The sequence below is a fragment of the Mastigoproctus giganteus genome, chromosome 10 (assembly GCF_048544385.1).
Source record: "Mastigoproctus giganteus isolate SK-2022 chromosome 10, ASM4854438v1, whole genome shotgun sequence".
NCBI lineage: Eukaryota > Metazoa > Arthropoda > Arachnida > Uropygi > Thelyphonidae > Mastigoproctus > Mastigoproctus giganteus.
In genome coordinates this window covers 1,687,062-1,708,607 of record NC_143584.1, presented here as the reverse complement: position 1 = coordinate 1,708,607, position 21,546 = coordinate 1,687,062, and the positions used below count along the sequence as shown (strand labels likewise).

The following is a 21,546-nucleotide window of genomic DNA, read 5'->3' as shown; positions in this document are numbered from 1 at the left end:
ATAAATAAGCAGGTAGAAACCACCCACGACTCAAATGAAGAAGAACTTGAATTTCTGGAGGCAGAAGAAGAGAACAACCGTGATTCCTATTACTCAGATGCTTCAGAGGATGAGGATGGGGAAAGCAACTTTGCTTTCACTAAAGGCCCTTTAACTGTGGAAAAACTACACTCCTTTCTAAGGAAAGTCCGTGGCTCTCCACAGAAGCTGGTGACAGCTCTGAAGTTCACCACTAACATACCAGAGCTCATCTCACAACTTAAAGATCTGCGTTCTAAACTAAAAGGAAAAAAGGACAGGGCAGACATGAATAGATCTAAGCGTCTGTACTATTTGATTAATGGGCTGGAACAACAATACCATTAATCAGGATGCTAACCACTCTCAAAATTTGCAAAACCTTTACCATTATTCCTGTAGATAATGAGGACGTTTAGCATGTTGTCACTTAATGCAAGAGGATGCTCGTCTGCATTGCGCAATAAATTGGCCCATTACCAAGTCGAACGACATCATGCTGACCTACTCCTCCTGCAAGAAACAAATATTAAAGCAGACACAAGCTCATCTTTGAAATGAGCAGACTGGCCGTATGTATTCCATCATTCTCCAACCCAACAACACCATGGAGGAGGAGTGAGTATTGGCATTCATCGTAAGTCTGCCTGTAAACTCAATGTGATAGCAGAGATCGCTGGCAACGCAATTTATGCCACTCTGGATACACCCCAAAAGGAAACCCTGCATATCTTTAACATCTATATGCCACAGGAGGACCAACATGCTATTCAAATAACCAACTTCATACACAGCCATATCTCTGCAATAGATCAGGAACACACAATTCTTGCTGGCGATTTCAACTGCACTCTTGATCCAGAAATGGACAGAGCGCAATGCACTGAGCATCGCACAATGTTAATCAACAACCTGCAGGCCTTGGTAAACAACAATGAACTGGTCGATGCATTTAGACACCAGCACCCAGAAGAAAAGTCCTACACCTGGAGATCAGCAAATACAGCATCAGGAAAACTCCCTTAACCAAGCCTGATTGGACAGATACTACATCCCAAAACACATCATCCCCCTGGTCAGAAGCATTACACATATCCCATCTTATATCTCAGATCACTTCTTTGTCAAACTGCAACTCTCCTTACCCAATTACTTCAAAAGTGGAGGTGCTTATTGGACGTTCAACAATAGCCTTCTTCAAGACAGAGAATATATCTTTAAACTACAAGACCTGATATCCAATCTTGCACAATCCAAAGACAGATTGGAACCTATGAACATATGGCCTAGATTTAAAAGTCAACTGAGATCTTTTTCACAAATCTACAGCCATCAGAAGAGCTAACAAAAGCGTATTGACCTCTACCAGCTTGAGCAAAGACTGAAGCAACTACCACCCAATAGTCTGGCCCATCAGTCAACGCTACAGGCCATTCAAACTCACTTGTAACACACACACAGCCAAAGGCGTCCTATTGAGATCAAGACATGACCATATAACTCTTTCAGATGCTCCAACCAAATACTTCTCATTAGAATGCAGACGACACAAAGCAAACACCATCACTGCCATTCAGCTCCAAGACAGAAACATTACTGAAAACCCGGAGCAAATCTTCTCTGAAGTAACCAGATTCTATCAAGAAATATACAGTTCCCAAGAAACCTCTACAAAGGCAACCGAGGAAATCCTTTCAGGACTGAAAAAAATCTCCCCAACAGTCCAACACAGCAACACAGCATAGAGAAACCAATCACCCTAAAAGAACTTACAGCAGCGTGCAAAGCACTTCCCAAAAACAAATCTCCAGGTCTGGACAGACTAACTTCAGAATTCTTCCAAACCTTCTGGAATCAACTCGGAGTGCTTCTCTTACAAATGCTTGAAGAAGCACAGTCTACCAGATTCCGTCACTACTTGTCGCATGACTGATACCCAAGAAAGGAGATTGCACGAACCTACAAAACTGGCGCCCAGTATCTTTAATGAACACCGATTGCAAAATATGTTCAAAGGCCATCGCCAATAGACTAAAATCCACCCTTCCTGATATCATCAGTCACCAACAGACATACTCAGTACCAGGAAGATCAATACACAACAATCTGCATGTGATCCATGACCTTTTCTCCATTGCAAACAGCCAACAGGAATTTCTAGCACTAATTAGCTTTGACCAGGAAAAGGCATTCGACAGAGTTAAACACTGCTACCTGCTTGAAATGCTGAAAGCATTTGGATATGGACCCTACATCATCCGAAATATCCATCTGCTATACAAGGATGCCAAGTTCTGCTTGAAAATCAATAACCAGCTTACCCGCAACCTTGCTTACTCGAGCAGAGGGATAAAACACGGCTGCCCACTTTCTGGGCAATTGTACACAATTGCCATTGAACCTTTCCTCAATAAAATTGCCACCAACCTACAATCCCGGCAAACACTGCTACCAGAGACTCACCTTAAAATAACCTACTCAGCATATGCTAATGACGTCACAATTGTAATTCGCCATGATAGTGAGTTTGAAAACATCCAAAGGGCTCACGATCTCTATTCCCAAGCATCAGGTGCCAAATTGAACCACTGTAAGACCAGTGGTCTCTGGGCTGGCAACTGGAAAAGCTGAACTGACTCCCCCATCCAATGCACATGGTCTAGCGAGGGACAGAAATATCTAGGTGTGAATCTAGGCAATACCCTCCTTTTCTCCCAGAACTGGCCCGAATTGCTGAGCCGTTTTAACAGGGTACTCGGGAAATGGAGAAGAGTGCGCTACATCTTCGTTGAGAGGGAGAGTGCTTGTGGTCAACCAGCTGGCGGCAAGCGTTCTCTGGCACACCCTCAAAGTTCTCACTCCACCTAGTGACTTCCTCCACCAAATCCAAGCATCTACCTGAAGCTTCCCTTGGAACAAAACCAACTGGATGTCCTCTAAACTTTGCCAGCTGCTCACTCACTGGAGTCAGAGGCTGGGCTCTCTTGAAGACAAAATCACAGCCTTCAGGATCACCTTTCTTCTAAAGACACTGCAAATGAAAAACTCATAATCTGCCACCACCGTTAAACTACTAGCAACAGCCACAAGAGGGCTCTCTCTGTCAACAATCTTAAGAATGGACATGGTGCCAACACCCCTAAACTGTCTTTCTTCTACAAAGATGCACTGCACTGCTGGAAGAAGCTTAACCTTCACCACACTCTTGAGGGAACATCACTTCCCGCAATACTCTCAGAACCACTCTTCTACAATAAACAAATAACAGACCCCATAACTGATGACCACTTCGTTCTTCCTACATGGAACTGGGCAGGAATTAGGACCATAGCTGATCTCCTGACCCCCCACCTAGAATGGAAAAGTTCCGAGAACCTGCCAATTAAAACCATAAATGCAAAGCTGTAACACAGACAGATAAAATCAGCGATTGCACAAGCTCTTCCAGATAGCACTACAGCCAAAGGGATTGGAGATGTTGCCGGATCCTCACCAGCACCAACCTTCATCATCATAACACCAGAAAACACTGTACCTCTGTCCCCTGCACCCTCCAAAAAAAGTCTATCAACTAATCATGTCTCGCCATACAGCCACAATCTTCTCGTCATCCACCTGCCAAGCTCTCCCTGTACCCCTCTCCACCCACCACAAGCCACCATCCAACTTTCAGTGGAACCTTCTGTACAGGACGAAATGTTCCAAGTCGGATGCAGACATCCAGTGAAGACTGTGGCACAACATCCTTCCCACCCCCAAGTCAGGCTACAAATCTTCGGGTTACGTGCCATTCCAGGTACATTGGAACACACACACATACCTGGCGTGCCTGGTGAACAAGGAACTGATCAAATATGCCCTGAATGCAGCAAAGCTTGCCTGCAACCACAACCACACTCTGGAAGACTGCTGGTACCTGCTCCACTCTGAGCAGACAGCACACACCACCTGCAACTTCTTATTTGTTGCCGCCATGGCCGTCATTTACAACTTCTACTTGAAGCACACAAGAAGCAGTGATGACGTGCCTCCTATCGACATGTCAGCACAAAATGTCAAGTGGAGTCTATGGAGGAAGTTGCAGAGCAGACTTCTACTCGAATTCCACTGCAAAAGACCAGAAACTGTGGATCATCTTAACACCAAGTGGAACATTGGCAGTCACCTCTTCACCATCACTGAAGAGTCCATCACCTTCAACGTGTAAAATACGAGACTGATCCAATGCCAAGAAACTGTATTCTTAATTCCGTGAAATTGAAATGTTGAAACGTTTCTATTTCTCTCTAAAAAGTTTCTTTACTTTTTCTTTTTGCTTTTGTACATAGAATGTAAATAGTTGTTGAAAAAATGTATCTACTGTTCATGTTTAAATAAAAAAAAAAATTTTATTTCACATATTTATTAATTATTCATGTCGTATATAACTTATTGTAAATTTTAGTACTTATAATTTATTCAGTACAATTAAATATATTAATGCTCATTTTTATAGGATACTGAGATGATAATTTTGTATATCTAACTTCCTTTTTTGTAGTAATTAGCAAAGCATAATCAATAAAATTTTTACAGGCATTATTCATGTCCAAACTTTCCAAATTTGGAAGGGCTGAAAAATTTCAAAGGCAAAGTAATTCATAGCCATGATTATCGTACTAATGAACCATTTCGGAGTATGAATGTTGTTGTACTTGGGGCTGGTCCTTCAGGAACAGATATTGCTGTTGAAGTTTCCCAAGTTGCTAAAGAGGTAATAATAATAATTTTAAAATGTAATCAGTAGCAGCCAGTCTAATGCATTTATTACATGAACAAATGGAATAATACATGATAAAAGACATATCACTGCATATAAACATTTAATTAATGAAGACATATTACAATGTACACTGAAATCACAGTCTTTTGTATCCAGAGAACTTCCTCAGGGTGCAAAAGACTAAAACGGGAAGACTTGTATTTTCACCTAAATAACCCAAAAGTATGTATATATGTGTACTTATTTATTATCAATACAGCAATAGTAAAAAAATGTTTACTGTTGCTGTACAGCAATAGTAAAAAAAATAGTATAATTTTGTTCCTCTACTCTGAAATAAAAATCAAAAATAGCTATTAATCTTTCTTTCTTTCTTTATCATGTCTTGTCTTTCTTTGGAAATGGTAAGATCTGATATAAGGTTTTTTTTTTTTTTTTTTATGTAAACCCCAAACACGAGAGGTATTAGAACCTATAGTACTTAGTACCGTGCTTGGGTTGGAGGTTAAGAAGATGAAAAAAGATATTTGTTCACATTGGACTTGAACTTCTGTAGACTGTAATTTTCAGGAAATACATATGAAGGAAGGTTGTTCCAGAAAACGGCAGTTGAATGAATAAACGAGGAAGATGAAAAGTTGGTTCTGTGAGTTTGAAGTTGGACAGTAAATAAAAAATAAAGTTGGCTGGTGGCAGCACATGTTTGGACTGTTTTGAAAGAGAGTGTGGGAATTATAGAAGACAATTCAGAAGAACAGTGCCCATGGAAGTATCTGTAGAAGTGGCATGCAGCAGAAACTACGTCTATGAGAGAGCGAGTGGAGAGACTCTGTTAGAGACGAATCATTAATTAACCTAACTGCCCTCTTCTCAATGGAATCAAGAAGCCTGAGAGAGGTTTTGGGGGCACCACCCAAGATGTAGGAACAATATTCCATGGCAGGGCAGATTTGTGATTTATACAGAGTGAGCAGCTGTTTGGAAGAAAAGTAATGCCGAGAGCTAAAGAGAAAACCAAGTTTTTCAGATGCAGAGGAAGCAATATTTGTAATGTGCTTGTGCCAAGAGAGATTAGAAGTTAGGGTAATCCCCAAAAGAGATATATCATTTTGCCTAGAAATCGGAGTGTCACTAAAGATAAGCATAGGAGCAGAAGAATCCTTTTTGCAAGATATAAGACAAGACTGAGTTTTAGAAGGGTTGAAATCAACTAAGTTGTCTCTGCCCCACTGGAGAATTACCTGAAGATAGATCGGCATTTAAGGAATTGGTAGCAGATTTTCGAGAAATTCATGCTGATTGAGCAGGACAAGGTTTCTCAAAATGAAAAGTGGAATGCAATGTGGTATCATCAGCAAAACTATGGATAGGATTTCCAGTCAATGGAAGAAGGTCATTAATATTCAAGAGGAAAAGAGTGGGGGAAAGAACTGAACCTTGGGGAACACCGGCATTAGTGGAGAACTTAGAAGACAGAGAGCCATCACCCTCAGTGAGCAATCAGAGAGAAAACTGGATAACCAATTACTAAAAACAGTTGGCAAACCATAGGATGGTTTGCCAACTCTTAGAAGACTTTTATGCCAAACATGATCCAAAGCCTTTGTGATGTCAAGAGCAACTGCTTGTGTTTCACTGGATTTTTCCATTGAATTAGTCCATAAATGGGTAACATAAGCCAGAATACCAACCAGTGGATCGACACTGACGGAATCCATACTGGCGATTGTTGATCAGACGGAAGGTTTCTAGGTAGTTTAAGAGTTGGCGGATAATTGATTTCTCCATTACTTTAGAAAGAGTAGAAGTAATTGCAATAGGACAATAATTGGATGGGAGGGATTTGTCATCCTTTTTAGGAACTGGCTGGATACAAGCAAATTTCCAAGCAAAAGGAAAACACCTTTGGAATAAGAAAGTGAAAAAAGGCGGCAAAGAATAGGAGTAAGTTCAGGAGCACAAGTTTTGAGAACAAGTGGAGAAATACCATTGGGACCTGGAGCTTTCTTAGCATAAAGATTCTTCAAAATCTTTCTGACATCCTTTTGACAGAAGACCACAGGAGGCATTGAATGGAGCGTGTTTGGAATGGTGGGAGATGTTTTACCAAGATCATTAATACATGAGCTGGAAGAAAAATGGGATGCTAGCAGGTCAGCTTTATCCTTGGCTGAAGTGACAACAGAACCATCTGGTTTGGACAGAGGTGGGAGCAGAGATGGGCAAAAGTTGCGGCCAATAGCTTTGGCAAGAGACCAGAATGCTCGACTACCATTAGGGCAAGAAGCAAGTTTTCTACTCTTAGCCTGTTCAAACTCTAGTTTGGACTGATTAATACCTGCTTTACAATTGTTGCAAGCTTTGGTGTAGGCAGAAAATGAAACTGGAGAATTAGAAACAAGCCAATTACGATATGCAACATTCTTCTCTTAGACAGCCTTAGCACATTTATTGGAAAACCAAGGTTTAGATAAAGGACGAGATTTTAGAGTGGAGTGTGGGATAAAGGATTCCATTCCTGCAAGAATAATTTCACTGACACGATCTGAGCAAACGTTGACATCAGAAGTTTTGAAACAGTAATCCGACCAAGGAAAAGAAGAAAAGAAGTCTCGCAGGTCATCCCATTTTGCATTCTTGTAATGCCAAACAACACGAGGTTGGTAATACTCATGAGATAAAGGTTCCATTGGAGAAGAGACAATCACCAAGTTGTGATCTGAAGTGCCTAATGGACCTCTCACTTCAACCGTGTACTTAGAAGGGTTGTTTGTGAGAAAAAGATCAAGCGTATTGGCTGTATGATTAAGATTGTCTGGTATTCTTGTAGGTAAATGAACAATCTGTGCAAGGTCATTAGTAATTGCAAAAGCCTCAGCATCTCGACCAGTTGGGTCGGTGTGACTAGAAAACGGAAGCCAGCTGGAGTTGTGAACATTAAAATCACCAAGGAAAATTACCTCACTGTTAGGAAAGTTGGACTGGAGGAAGTCAAGTTGAAAAGAGAGGAAGTCAAAGAGCTCCAAGTGATTAGTGGAATTGAGAGAACAGTAGAGACAACAGATGAATTTGACACAATGAGGTAGAGAGATTTTAAGCCAGAGAAGATCAAAGAGAAGAGATTCCAAATTGCCAAGTCTCTGACAGGGAATATCAGAAAGGACATATGTACAAGTACCACCTTTGAGGCGAAAGGAATCATACAGAGAATAATTTGGGCATCTGAGATGAGCAGTAGCTGAATCAACTGATAACTGAGATTCTGTCAGAAAAAGTACATGGGTTTGGCAGACTGCAAGTGGAAATGGACATCGTTGAGATTAGAATTGAGACCACGTATATTTGTGAAATGAATTAGGAAGTGCTTGGGAGGTTTAGATCTTTTCGCAGATAAGCTTGCTCTATTAGTTTGACAATTCATGGTGTATTCAATAGTAAGAAAAAGTGTGTGGGATATGCTGTATGAAGTAATTAAATTTTTGGATATGGCGTACATATGGTAAGAATATACCCAGATCCTTGACATGACGTGGCTTCGACAATGCTCCCGACATACACACTACTCGGACTCCCTCCAGTCACTATCTGGCAGAGTAGAGGTAGCAAGATTATACACTAGCGATCCGGAAGCCTCCTAAAGAGTTACCAATAGGTTCGGTCCGGTGTACTAACTAGCGGCTGGCCTGCGAACACCGTTTTAGAGCTGTACCCTCGAAATGTAAGGAATAATGGATCTCGCCACAATGTTCATCATAACCTCAAAAGTCATCAATCATACTGCATGATGGAAGAGATAGGGAAGGGTTGACTGGAACTTAGCTCTAGAGACTGAACATGGGTTCCACCACTTCAAGCCTCCAATAAGCAAAGTGGTGGTATTGCACCAGTTGATGAGAGTCATCTACCACCTAATACTGCCTGGTAACATAGAGGGGCGGCATTCCTGCATGTGGTGTGGGTGCCACACCTTGACCCCTGCTTACGTTGGTTCACACCCACCATGTACTTGTGCATGGAGGTTATACCAAGGATTACTAACAGTCCCACCATCGTGAAGGTGCGAGCAGAGGATTTGGCTGTCACAGACCATCCGGACGTCGCCGAAATTGGGTCCACTTGACTTGAGTGTCACCCGAATATCAGTTCCGTCAGCATTTTAGACTCCCAGGTAGCAAGTACAGCTTGTCTGGCATATCTGAGAGAATGTCTGTGACAACCTCAAGGACCGAGTATAGATTTCTCAAGAAAAACTGAAAATGAAAATCTATATTCAAGGAAGTATAGATTTTCAGGTTCCAACTGTGGCACTTTTTTTTTTTAGCAATCTAGAAGACAGCTTGACATATTCAGGAAACTAAGGGGGAACAAGGTTTTTGGGTGGGGGAGGAACCTTGCTATCCACACCTGAGACCGACTAACTCAGCCACAGAGTGAAAAAAGCATAAAGTTCTTTGCATCAATGATCGGATTCAAACCTGGGTCTTTTCCACTTGGTTTTTTTTTTTTTTTATGAGAACCCCAAACACGAGAGATATTATAACCTATAGTACTTAGTACCATGCTTGGGTTGGAGGTTGAGAAGACGAAAGAAGATATTTGTTGATATTGGACTTGAACTTCTGTAGATTGTAATTTTCAGGAAATACGTATGAAGGAAGGTTGTTCCAGAAAACGGCAGTTGAATGAATAAATGAGGAAGATGAAAAGTTGGTTCTGTGGGTTTGAAGTTGGACAGTAAATGGATGTTGGCTGGTGGCGGCACGTGTTCGGACTGTTTTGAAAGAGAGAGAGTGGGAATTATAGAAGCCAATTCAGAAGAACAGTGCCCATGGAAGTATCTGTAGAAGAGGCATGCAGCAGAAACAGTGCGTCTATGAGACAGCGAGTGGAGAGACTCTGTTAGAGATGAATCATTAATTAACCTAACTGCCCTCTTCTGAATGGAATCAAGAAGCCTGAGAGAGGTTTTGGGGGCACCACCCCAGATGTGGGAACAATATTCCATGGCAGGGCGGATTTGCGATTTATACAGAGTGAGCAGCTGTTTGGGAGAAAAGTAACGCCGAGAGCGAAAGAGAAAACCAAGTTTTTTAGATGCAGAGGAAGCAATATTTGTAATGTGCTTGTGCCAAGAGAGATTAGAAGTCAGGGTAATCCCCAAAAGAGATATATCATTTTGCCTAGAAATCGGAGTGTCACTAAAGATAAGCATAGGAGCAGAAGAATCCTTTTTGCGAGATATAAGCCAAGATTGAGTTTTAGAAGGGTTGAAATCAACTAAGTTGTCTTTACCCCACTGGAGAATTACCTGAAGATCGGCATTTAAGGAATTGGCAGCAGATTTTCGAGAACTTGAAGCTGATTGAGCTGGACAAGGTTTCTCAAAATGGAAAGTTGAATGCAATGTGCTATCATCGGCAAAACTATGGATAGGATTTCCCGTCAATGGAAGAAGGTCATTGATATACAAGAGGAAAAGAGTGGGGGAAAGAACTGAACCTTGGGGAACACCGGCATTAGTGGAGAAGTTAGAAGACAGAGAGCCATCTACCATCACCCTCAGTGAGCGATCAGAGAGAAAACTGGATAACCAATTACTAAAAACAGTTGGCAAACCATAAGATGGAAGCTTGTTTAGAAGACCTTTATGCCAAACATGATTGAAAGCCTTTGAGATGTCAAGAGCAACTGCTTGTGTTTCACCGAAATTTTCCATTGAATTTGTCCATAAATGGGTAACATAAGCCAGAATATCACCAGTGGATCAACACTGACGGAATTCATACTGGCGATTGTTTATCAGACGGAAGGTTTCTAGGTAGTTTAAGAGTTGGTGGTTAATTGATTTCTCCATTACTTTAGAAAGAGTAGAAGTAAATGCAATGAGACGATAATTGGATGGGAGGGATTTGTCACCCTTTTTAGGTACTCGCTGGATGTGAACAAATTTCCAAGCAGAAGGAAAAACACCTTTGGAGTAAGAAAGTGAAAAAAGGTGGCAAAGAACAAGGGTAAGTTCAGGAGCACAAGTTTTGAGAACAAGTGGAGAAATACTATCAGGACCTGGAGCTTTCTTAGCATCAAGATTTGTCAAAATCCTTCTGACATCCTTTTGATGGAAGACCACAGGAGGCATTGAATGGAACGTGTTGGGAATGTTTTACTAAAATCATTAATACATGAGTTGGAAGAAAAATTGGATGCTAGCAGATCAGCTTTATCCTTGGCTGAAGTGACAACAGAATCATATGGGTTTGACAGAGATGGGAGCAGAAATGGGCAAAAGTTGCGGCCAATAGCTTTGTCGAGAGACCAGAATGCTCGGCTACCATTAGGGTAAGAAGCAAGTGTTCTACTCTTTACCTGTTCAAAATCTAGTGTGGACTGATTAATAACTGTGTGTGTGTGGATGATGATGCCACCTACAGCTATCTTCTCTCTGTGATTTTCTTCATGGCCTTGGACTTAATGTCACGAATACCTTTTTTATTTCCTTGAATTGGACTTTTCCTATTTGAATGAACTTTCATTGTACAAAGTGTATTATTCTACTATTTATGTTTTTGTACAATATTTGTTCTGTTATTGTTTTTTATGCTCTGTTACACACTTTAACTGGGTACATGCCTGCTGTATATATTATATGTAAAAATAAATAAAGAAATAATAAAATCTTAGTTATTAAACAAAAATATTGGCATAATAATAAATATATATGCAGGTTACTTTTTTATTTCGTAATAGTATATACGCAGGTTATTTTTGTATTTTGTAATGTTATACGTAATGACTACAACCATCAGGTATGATGATACAAAATACAGAAATATAATTTTAATGAATGGCATAATAATAAATATATATACAGGTTATTTTTGTATTTTGTAATGTTATATGTAATGACTACAACCATCAGGTATGATGTTACAAAATACAGAAATATAATTTACCCCAGGGGCTCTCATTTGGTGAGTATGGGCTTGGCACAACCAGGGGCCTGAGCTGGATATCATCGTTCTTCTCTTTCTTGGTGATTTCCTTCTACTTCTGATTCTTGTTCTCTCTCTCTCTCTCTCAGGAGCAGCAGTGCGTAGCACACGCTTCTTGATTAGACTGGGGTTCAAGCCCGTGACCAACAAATACGGAGGATGCGGAAAGGTCAGGGAATGACCACCGCATATCCCCGGAGGAATATGGCCTTAGTTGCTAATGCTCCTAAAAACCAAATAACAAACAACCACTCTCTCAGGGTAATTCAGAATTGTTTTTTTTTTTTTTTTTTTTTTGGCTGGTGCAGCACAAACAAGCCTCAGGCTTCCTTGCACCATATGCTAATAATAATAATAATAATAATAATAAATTTTAATGATTTTTGCTTCAAAATAGTTGTAAGCACCTATTTCTCTGATCATTCAGTTTATTTAAAAGAATGCTCCATATTGATTGTTTTTTACATTCAAATACAATAGGATTAAATTGGCTTTGGTCTTTGTGAATGATTTATTCTACAGTGATGGACAAAAAACTGCATCACCTTAAAAAAAGTAACATTTGTAGTGAAACATAAGATATTTTTTGATTACAGTCATTTTGTTTGTCACAAAGCAAAGTTATTGCATTAGACAGTAATTGCAAGTCATCAGCCGTTTCTATAAATACGGTATTGGAAGGGTATACATGCTCATTAGTATCCTGTTTTGTGGAGGTGTAAGCATGGCTCCATATGAGTGTTGAGTCAGTGTTGAGTCAGTTTGGTGTGACATAAGCATAGGTAAATCAAAATTGAGAGTAGGAGTGTGCTATAGGCCTAATGACTCTGATGAGTATAATAAGATACTGTACAGGGAAATAGAGTGGGCCAGTAAATCAGAGAGTCTTATAATGGGGGATTTTAATTTCCCAGATATTGACTGGAATTTGTGGATTGGTCACTCACACACTAGCAAGGCTTTTGTGGATTTATTGGATGATTGTTTTCTACACCAGCATGTTCGGGAGGCAACTAGAGGGAGTAATACTCTTGATCTGATTATCAGTAGTGATTCTTCATGCATTAGGAATCTGCAGATAAATGAACCACTGGGTGGCAGTGATCACAGTGTGCTGAAGTGGGATTTACTCAAGGAGGTAACTACCATCAGAGGTAAAGGGAAGGGTTTTTGCTTTCGTAAAGGCGACTATGCTGGTCTGAGACAGTATTTAAATTCTATACAGTGGGACCAACTGATGATGTTACCAACAGCAAATTCAAAATGGGAAGCATTCAAGGAACTAATCTTGGAAGCTACCAGGCTTTACATACCAACCAAGAAATATTGTTCAAGGTTCAGGCCTAAATGGTTGTCAGATGAACTAATGAGACATATGGCAGAGAAGAAAAATGCATGGGATACATACAAATTAATGGGTGACGTGGAAGCCTATGATAGATATAAGTTGGTCTGTAACCAAGTCACAAAGGAGATTAGGCAGGCAAAGGCAGATTATGAGAAATCCTTGGCAAAGGATGCAAAGAAAAACAGAAAAGAGTTCTTTACCTATTTAAACTCAAGAAGGAAAGGGATGAATCAGATTGGTCCACTGGATGTTGATGGTTCAACAGTTGAGGATCCAGCTCAGGTGGCTAACAATCTAAACGAGTATTTTGCATCTACATTCACACATGAGGAGTTATTCAGGAAGGGGAATGTCGTAGGTGAAGTAAACATTGGCAGTGAGCTAGATGATTTTCTAATAACTGAGAGGAAAGTGGAGGAGAAATTGTTGAGGATAAACATAAAAAAGGCACCCGGGGTGGATGGGATCTATCCAGTTATATTAAAGGAGGCAGCAAAGGAAGTAAGCAAACCCCTAGCCATAATTATGAGAGCTTCTTTGGACTCAGGGGAGGTACCCATGGACTGGAGATGTGCAAATGTAACCCCAATTCACAAAGGAGGATCAAAGGCTGACACAAGTAATTATAGACCTGTTAGTTTAACTTCGGTTCCAGGAAAATTAATGGAGGCACTGGTTAAAGAAGCACTGCAGGATCATCTGGACAAGAATTCAGTTATAGCTCAGACACAGCATGGGTTTGTTAAGGGCAGGTCTTGTCTGACCAATTTGATTGGATACTATGATGTAGTCACAAAAGAACTGGATGCAGGGAATAACTTTGATATTATATATTTGGATCTTAGAAAGGCTTTTGATACTGTTGCGCATGGAAGACTGCTGCACAAATTGGAGAAGTGTGGCATTCGAGGCAAATTGCTGCTGTGGATAAAGGGATGGTTGAGTGGCAGAAGACAGAGAGTGGTAATCAATGGACACTGCTCAACGTGGACTAATGTTATTAGTGGAGTTCCTCAGGGTTCAGTGTTGGGTCCATTGTTGTTTTCTGTATTTATAAATGATATTGATGATGGTGTATCAGGCTTAATGTCCAAGTTTGCAGACGATACAAAGGTTGGCAGGGTTGTTAAGGACACTACTGATACTATGCTGCTGCAACAGGATCTGGAAAGGTTGAGCAGATGGGCTGAGAGGTGGCAAATGAAGTTTAACATTGACAAATGTAAAGTACTACATATGGGAAACAGTAACCCCAGATCAACGTATCAACTCTGTGGTACTACGCTGACAGTGGTAGAGAATGAAAAGGACCTGGGGGTAATTGTGCAGGCAGATATGAAGTTCTCTGAGCAGTGCAGACGAGCTGCAAGAGTAGCTCATGGTGTCTTGTCAATGATATACAGGAATTTTTCTAGCAGGGACAGGGATGTGATTATTCCCTTGTATAAGGCATTGGTCAGGCCACACCTTGAGTACTGTATACAGGTCTGGAGGCCTCATTTCAAGAAGGATGTAGAGCTGCTGGAACGAGTACAGAGAAGGGCAACAAGATTAGTGAATGGAACAAAGGGTTGCTCTTACGAAGAAAGGCTTAAGTTTTGCAAATCACAGAGCCTGGAGACTAGGCATCGCCGAGGTGATCTGATAGAGGTGTACAAGGCTTTGAATGGCTTGAGCATGCTCAATGCCGATGGAATTCTTCCTCTTGCTCAGAATAATCACCTGAGAGGGCATAAATTCAAATTGAGGAAGGACGGATGTCGGATAGATGTGCGGAAATTCGCCTTTAGCCAGCGGGCAGTTGGTTTGTGGAATAGACTTCCATCGCTTGTTGTTGAAGTTGATAGCCTAAACAAATTTAAGGCTCAGCTGGACAGGTATTTCGAACGAATTGAGGGGTGAAATGGGAGTAGTGGTTGTTTTTTTTTTTTTTTTTTTTTCTTTTTTTTTGGCTGATGCTGAATAAGCTTGCTTTCTTGCATCATATGCCTCTACTAATGCTAATGCTAATGCTAATATGTTCAGTTGACACAAAGAAGGGGTTTCTACACGTGCTATCGCTGATAAAACAGGCTGCCACCAGTGAACAGTATCCCGAGTGCTGAAATTAAAGCACAAAACTGGTGATGTGAAGAGAAGGCCTGGATCAGGCCATAAGAGAGTGACTACGCCTTCCCAAGATCGATATTTGGAACATCGTAATCGCCATGCTAGTGCTCCTGATTTAAAACTGGACTTTGAGATGGCCTCTGGTGTCGAAACACAAGTGCACGAACCATCCAAAGACAGCTTTCAGAATTTGGTCTGCATGCCTATCAGCCCAAGAAGAAGCTTTTGTTGACCCAACAAATGAGGAAGAAGCAACTTGTTTGGGCTAAAACACGTTTCAAGGACAAAAGAGCAATGGGACACCGTCATCTTTTCTGATGAATCGAAATTCAACCTGCATGGCTCAGATTGGATGCAATATGTTAGAAGGAGGCATACCATCTGACTGCATAACGGCGTTGTGGAAGTCAATAGCTTAAATAAATTCGAAGAAGAACTGGACAATCTTTTGGAGTGAATGGATAGGTGCAATGGGAATTTTTTTTTTTGGCTGATGCTGTATAAACTTGATTTCTTGTATCATATGTCTCTACTAATGCTAATGTCTAAGAGACAAACAAAACAGAAATTCACAGACAGAAAAATCCTAGGTAAGCTAATATTTGAAAGCATGCTGTACTAGTAAACAGGCCTGTGGCTGCATTTTAATATAAAATGTCCATTTTGTTAGTGCAATTTAATTTCTAGTGCAGTATGGACTTTACAAAACCTCCTGTTTTTTTGTTATTGTTATTTGGGTTTTTTTTTTTTTTTTTAGGAGCATTAGCAACTAAGGCCATATTGTTCAGGGAATATGCGGTGGTCATTCCCTGACCTTTCCGCATCCTCCGTATTTGATGGTGACGGGCTCGAATCCCGGTCTAATCAAGAAGCGTGTGCTACGCACTGCTGCTCCTTCTCACCTGGCTACGGAGGCGCCTCTGTTTTTTGTGTGTATTGCCTCAAAAATTTGTTTTTCCTCTTGCTTAGAATTTCCTGACCTTCAGCTTTTTGAAAGTCAAAAGTAGGCCGCTATGTATTCTGCACAGTGTTAGAGAATAATGAATTCTATTTATTATTCTCCAACATTTTCCAAAATTATATTTAGTTCTAGATCAGATCTGTTTGTTCTCCAAGTATTTCTAGGACAGCCTCCATTGACTTTTCCTTTTGGGTTTCTACTGAAGAATATTTCCTTTCCTTATTCCTTTTATTTATATTTAATTTCTGATAATTACCATATTTTGTGAACCATAAGATGCACTTTTCTTCCAGGAAAATTCCCCTTTGTCTTATGGTTTGAATGCATACTAGGTGGTGCACACGTGGTGTTTTTTTAAAAATCTTACTGTATATTACTGTATCTTACTGTATAACCCTGTGGCAAGCATGCTATGTGCAGCTCTTTGAACATTTCTCACTGCATAAATATTGAGCAAAATTCTTCATTTATTTGTTCTAAGTAATATTACAAAAGAGGTCCAGTTAACTCTCAACAGTCCTGCACAGTTATGATAATGTTTCAGACCTGTTTTGGGATTTTTTTTTTTTTTGTAAATTGGAGTTTGTGTTTTTTCTTTTATGTTTTTTATTCACATTTGGGATTACAGAATTCAAGGAAAATTTTAATTAACAAGCAGCTATTTGTGAAGACAAAAGTTAAAATATAAAGTGCTGTGTTCATTAATATGTTATTAAAACTAGAAATTATACTAAAAATAATTTAACCAGATTTTCAGTAAAGCAGAACTAATTTAATTTTTTATATTTCTAGGTCATTATAAGCCATAACTTAAACAGACACTTCACCTTTGCAATACCAAATCTGAGGGAAGAAGTAGGAATAATGTCACTCTCTGAAACGGAAGTAATTTTTTTAAATGGAAAAAGATATCCAACAGATATTTTGATTATTTGCACAGGATATAAATATAGCTATCCTTTTCTACATCCAGACTGCCACTTAGTCATAGATGATCAGAAGGTATCACCATTATATAAACACCTCTTCAATATCGAATTTCCAAACATGGCAATATGGGCTGTGACATCAAAGATAATTCCCTTTCCGATATACCACCAGCAGACATTGTTATTTTTGCAATATCTTGAAGGTCATGTAACACTTCCTTCCAGGGAGGAGATGATAGCAGATTCAGAAAAAGATTTACAGCTTCGACTAAATCTCGGAATGCCCAAACGGCATGCCCACATTCTTACTGTAAAGTTACAATGGGACTATGATGATGAATTATCCAGAATGGGAAATTTCCCCCCTCTGGCTCCAGTTATAAGGAAGCTATTTGAACATGTTCATGACATCAGGAAGAAAGATATAACTAGATATAAATGTTTGAATTTTAAACTGCTTGATAATGAAAATTTTATAGAAATATAACTCTAGAAATCGTGACTAAATTGTTGTAAAAAATTATTTTTAATTTTATCACTGCAAAACTGTACAAATATTTGTGGATAATGAAAAGTTTTTATAATATTATGCTATTCAAATTTCATTAAATTTTATATATTTTTTATTATGGGTCAGCTTTTATCTCAGTTGAGACAGCAACAGTGTGACAATTTTTTGCTTTACATGAATGAAAGATTTTTACACCAAGACTACTTTTTGTTCTTGTTTTAATATCCTCTTCAAAGATCCATGGAAAAGATGATGACCAGTCAACTGATTTCAGGCAGAGGAGAGTAAGGTTTCTCCATGAATTATTATTTTTTCTCTCTCCATGGTGTGCGACATGCAAACTGACCCATTCATGGGTCAGTTTGCATGTCGTCAGTTTGCATGGGTCAGTTTGCACCTCTTAATACACATTTTTAACGAAATCCTGGCTATTGGAAAACTGCCCAGAATCTGAAAAGAGTACTTCATTTATCCAGTTACCAAAAAATAGCAAACAAAACTCAGACCAATCTCAGTAAGCCGAAACTTTCTCAAAATATTTGAAAAATCAATACTTGAGCAGGTAATTGTTTTGGCCAATAGATCCCCATACCTATATACAGTTATTCTAAAGAAATCAATAAACAAAAACACCTAGAAACTTTCTTCAGGATCCAAAAAGCCTTAGATTACAAAGCTCAAATGGTAGTGATTTTTATTTATATAAAGTCTGTTTACCACAGAATCTCCATCTTGACTCTTTTAACCATCATTGAAAATCACTTTAGAATTACAGGAAATTTATTGATTCTGCTCAAATATTTTTTAAGCAGCACTCATTCAGCATCATCTGTTTCCTGAGACTATTATACTATGACATATATAAGGGTGATTCCAAAAACTTTTTGTAATTGATGTTAAATAATAAAAATAAATATAAATAAACAGTACCATTAAAATCTATATTCTTTATTTACCCTAAATGCCAAGTTTAATCAGAATCCTTCAAATAGTTTCTGCTGGAGGATGTGATTTTATTGACAAGGTGCTTGTTATTTTTTTAAAGATTGGGTAAACTAAAAGGGAGATTAAGCATCAAAGTTTATGCACCATGATTTTCTGTGATTTTAAATCAAATCTAACTGCTAAAGAACCCCATGAAAGGTTAATAAATGCTTTAGAGGATCAAATGCTATCAATTAGATCAGTTTTTAATTGGTTCAAAGAATTTAAATTTGGAAAAACCAGTTTTGAGTGAGGTTCTCACTCAGGCCATCAACAGCTGTCACACCTGAAAAAATTGAGCTGGAGATTTTTAATTAGAGAAGATCTAGGAATTGTTGGTAGATGACTCATCAACCGGTGCAATACCACCACTTTGCTTATTGGAGGTTTGAAGTGGTGAAACCCATGTTTAGTCTCTAGAGCAAAGTTTCCGGCAACCCCCCCCCCATACTTCTCTTTCAACCCATGCACGGTACTAAGTACTATAGGTTTTGATACCTTTCGTGTTTGGGGTTTTCATAAAAAAAAAAAAAACAAAACAGCAGTTAGAAAGAGATGGCATTGGATCAGCAGCAATTAATATTATCACTAATGATCATTTAAAGTACATGAAACATGTAGGTTAGTGCAAAAGCATCATTTTAACATAGCCATCTACCAAGTAGTTAAATTAATTAATTAATTAAATTGGCATCGATTTGGTTTATCTCATATTGTTAATGCCTTCACAACGAGTTGCCATGGTATTGTACTACCTTGAATAAATAACACTTCACCAGTGGAGAAGACTACTGTTATTTATTCTCAGCGGATACCACCACCCAGACGGCACCATTTCAAAGCTTGTTGGCTTCTCTTCATAACTGGGTTGTCATTATTGCAACACTGGGGTACCTGCCCACCCACCGAAGAGAAGCCAGCAAGCTTTGAAATGGTGCCATCTGGGTGGTGATATCCGCTGAGAATAAATAACAGTAGTCTTCTCCACTGGTGAAGTGTTATTTATTCAACGTAGTACAATACCATGGCAACTTGTTGTGAAGGCATTCACAATATGAGATATAACCAAATCGATGCCAATTTAATTAATTAATTAATTAAACTACTTTGGTAGATGGCTATGTTAAAATGATGCTTTTGCACTAACCTACATGTTAGTAATTCTACCTCATAGCATGAGGCCTTTGCCCTCAAATAATTTATAGTACACGAAACTTGTTAGCAGATAGGTGCCTTACAGCTTGAATGATGATTAAAAAGTTGCTCTTGAAAAATGTATGTCATTTCATGCTTAAACAGTTTGATGAAGGCAAATTCAAGGTGATTTATGATATTGTTACAGGCAACGAAACATGGATATACAATTTTGAAACAAAGCAACAATAAACTGTTTGGTACTCTCAAATAACTCCTCCATCCAAGAAAAGTCACTGAACCATAAGTGTTGGAAAACAAATGTTTGCATTTTAATTCAGAAAGGGTAAATTTTTAGAAATTGTAAAACTAGAACATTGAAAGAACAACAGTGAGTAGTATACAGTAGACTGTCGAAATAACAGCACATTGAGATGAGATCAGCTAACGGCACATTGAGATCAATGCCAAAAAAAGAAAACGGCAAATCACGTGATTACTGAATTTGTTTAAGTTTGCCATTTTGAAAGTGAATTCTGTACTGATATCATGGATTATACGATGTTTTACATTTATTTTAAATTAAAAACCTCTCACAATGACTCCTAATGTTAATAAATTACCTAATGTCAACAACATTAAAGCTTAGCAACAAACTTTATATAATAATAGAAAATATAATGGGAGTAAGTCATCATCATCAGCCATTTTCAATCCACTGCAGGATGAAGGCCTCTTCAGCAACTTTCCAGTTCCTTCTGTTTTGACCACTGGCCATCCATTTACTACTCAAAAACTCATGAATTTCATCTATCCATCTCCGCCTTTGTCTTCCAGGTTTTCTTCTAGCTCCTCTTGGGTACCATTCTGTTATTTTCTTAGTCCATCTGTCATCATGTCTTCGAGCTATGTGTCCTGCCCAAGACCATTTTAGTTCTTCAGTTTTGATAAGAATGTCCTTTACTTGAGTTTGCTGCCTAATCCATGTGTTTCTCTTCTTATCTAACAGTCTGATTCCCAATATAATTCGTTCCATTCTTTGCTGTGTAGTTCTTAGCTTCTCTTCCATTCTTTTGGTGAGTGCCCAAGTTTCACTTCCATAAGTCATGGTGGGGAGTATACATTGATTCATTATTTTACGTTTCAGACAAACTGGGATATTGCTCTTCAGTAATGCTATCCATCCAAAATTTATTCTTCTCTTGACTTCCAGCCATTTATCATTATTACAGCTAATAACTTGTCCCAGATAAGTATATGAATCCACCTTTTCAATTACTGCTCCTTCAATCATTATTTCCCTTTCCGTGGCATACTTGTTCATCATTACTTTTGTTTTAGCCATATTCATCTTACTAACTGTGCATAACTGATTAAGATTTTCCTCTAATTCTTTGGGATCGTGGCTTATGACCACAATGTCATCTGCAAATCGTAAATGGTTTAGGTACTCTCCGTTCACATTGACTCCTTTCTGCGACCAGTCTAATCTTCTGAAAGCTTCCTCAAGGGCAGCAGTAAACAGCTTCGGAGATATTGTGTCTCCTTGTCGAACTCCTTTCTCGATTTTAAATTTGCTACTGTCTTTGTCTAGTCTAATAAAGGATGTAGCACTCTCATATATTTTCTTCAAAATCATAATATATGGAGTATCTATGCCTTGTGTTTCCAGTGCCCGAAACATTGCCTTATGCTGTATGGAGTCAAATGCCTTTTCATAATCCACAAATGCCAGGCATAATGGTGTTTTATATTCATTTGCTTTCTCCATTAGCTGTGATATTACGTGAAGGTGATCCAT

The 21,546-nt window shown here is 39.0% G+C and overlaps 1 protein-coding gene across 1 annotated transcript in view; it reads left to right on the top strand.

The window, feature by feature from the left end:
• The window catches only part of LOC150078623 (uncharacterized), a 68,708-nt gene extending 51,105 nt beyond the window's left edge, over positions 1-17,603 (top strand). The window contains exons 5-6 of the mRNA XM_090382337.1: positions 4,594-4,771; positions 16,980-17,603. Of these exons, the coding sequence (XP_090238463.1) occupies positions 4,594-4,771; positions 16,980-17,603 (802 nt within the window). The remainder of the gene's footprint in view (positions 1-4,593; positions 4,772-16,979) is intronic.
• The last annotated feature ends 3,943 nt before the right edge of the window (positions 17,604-21,546 follow it).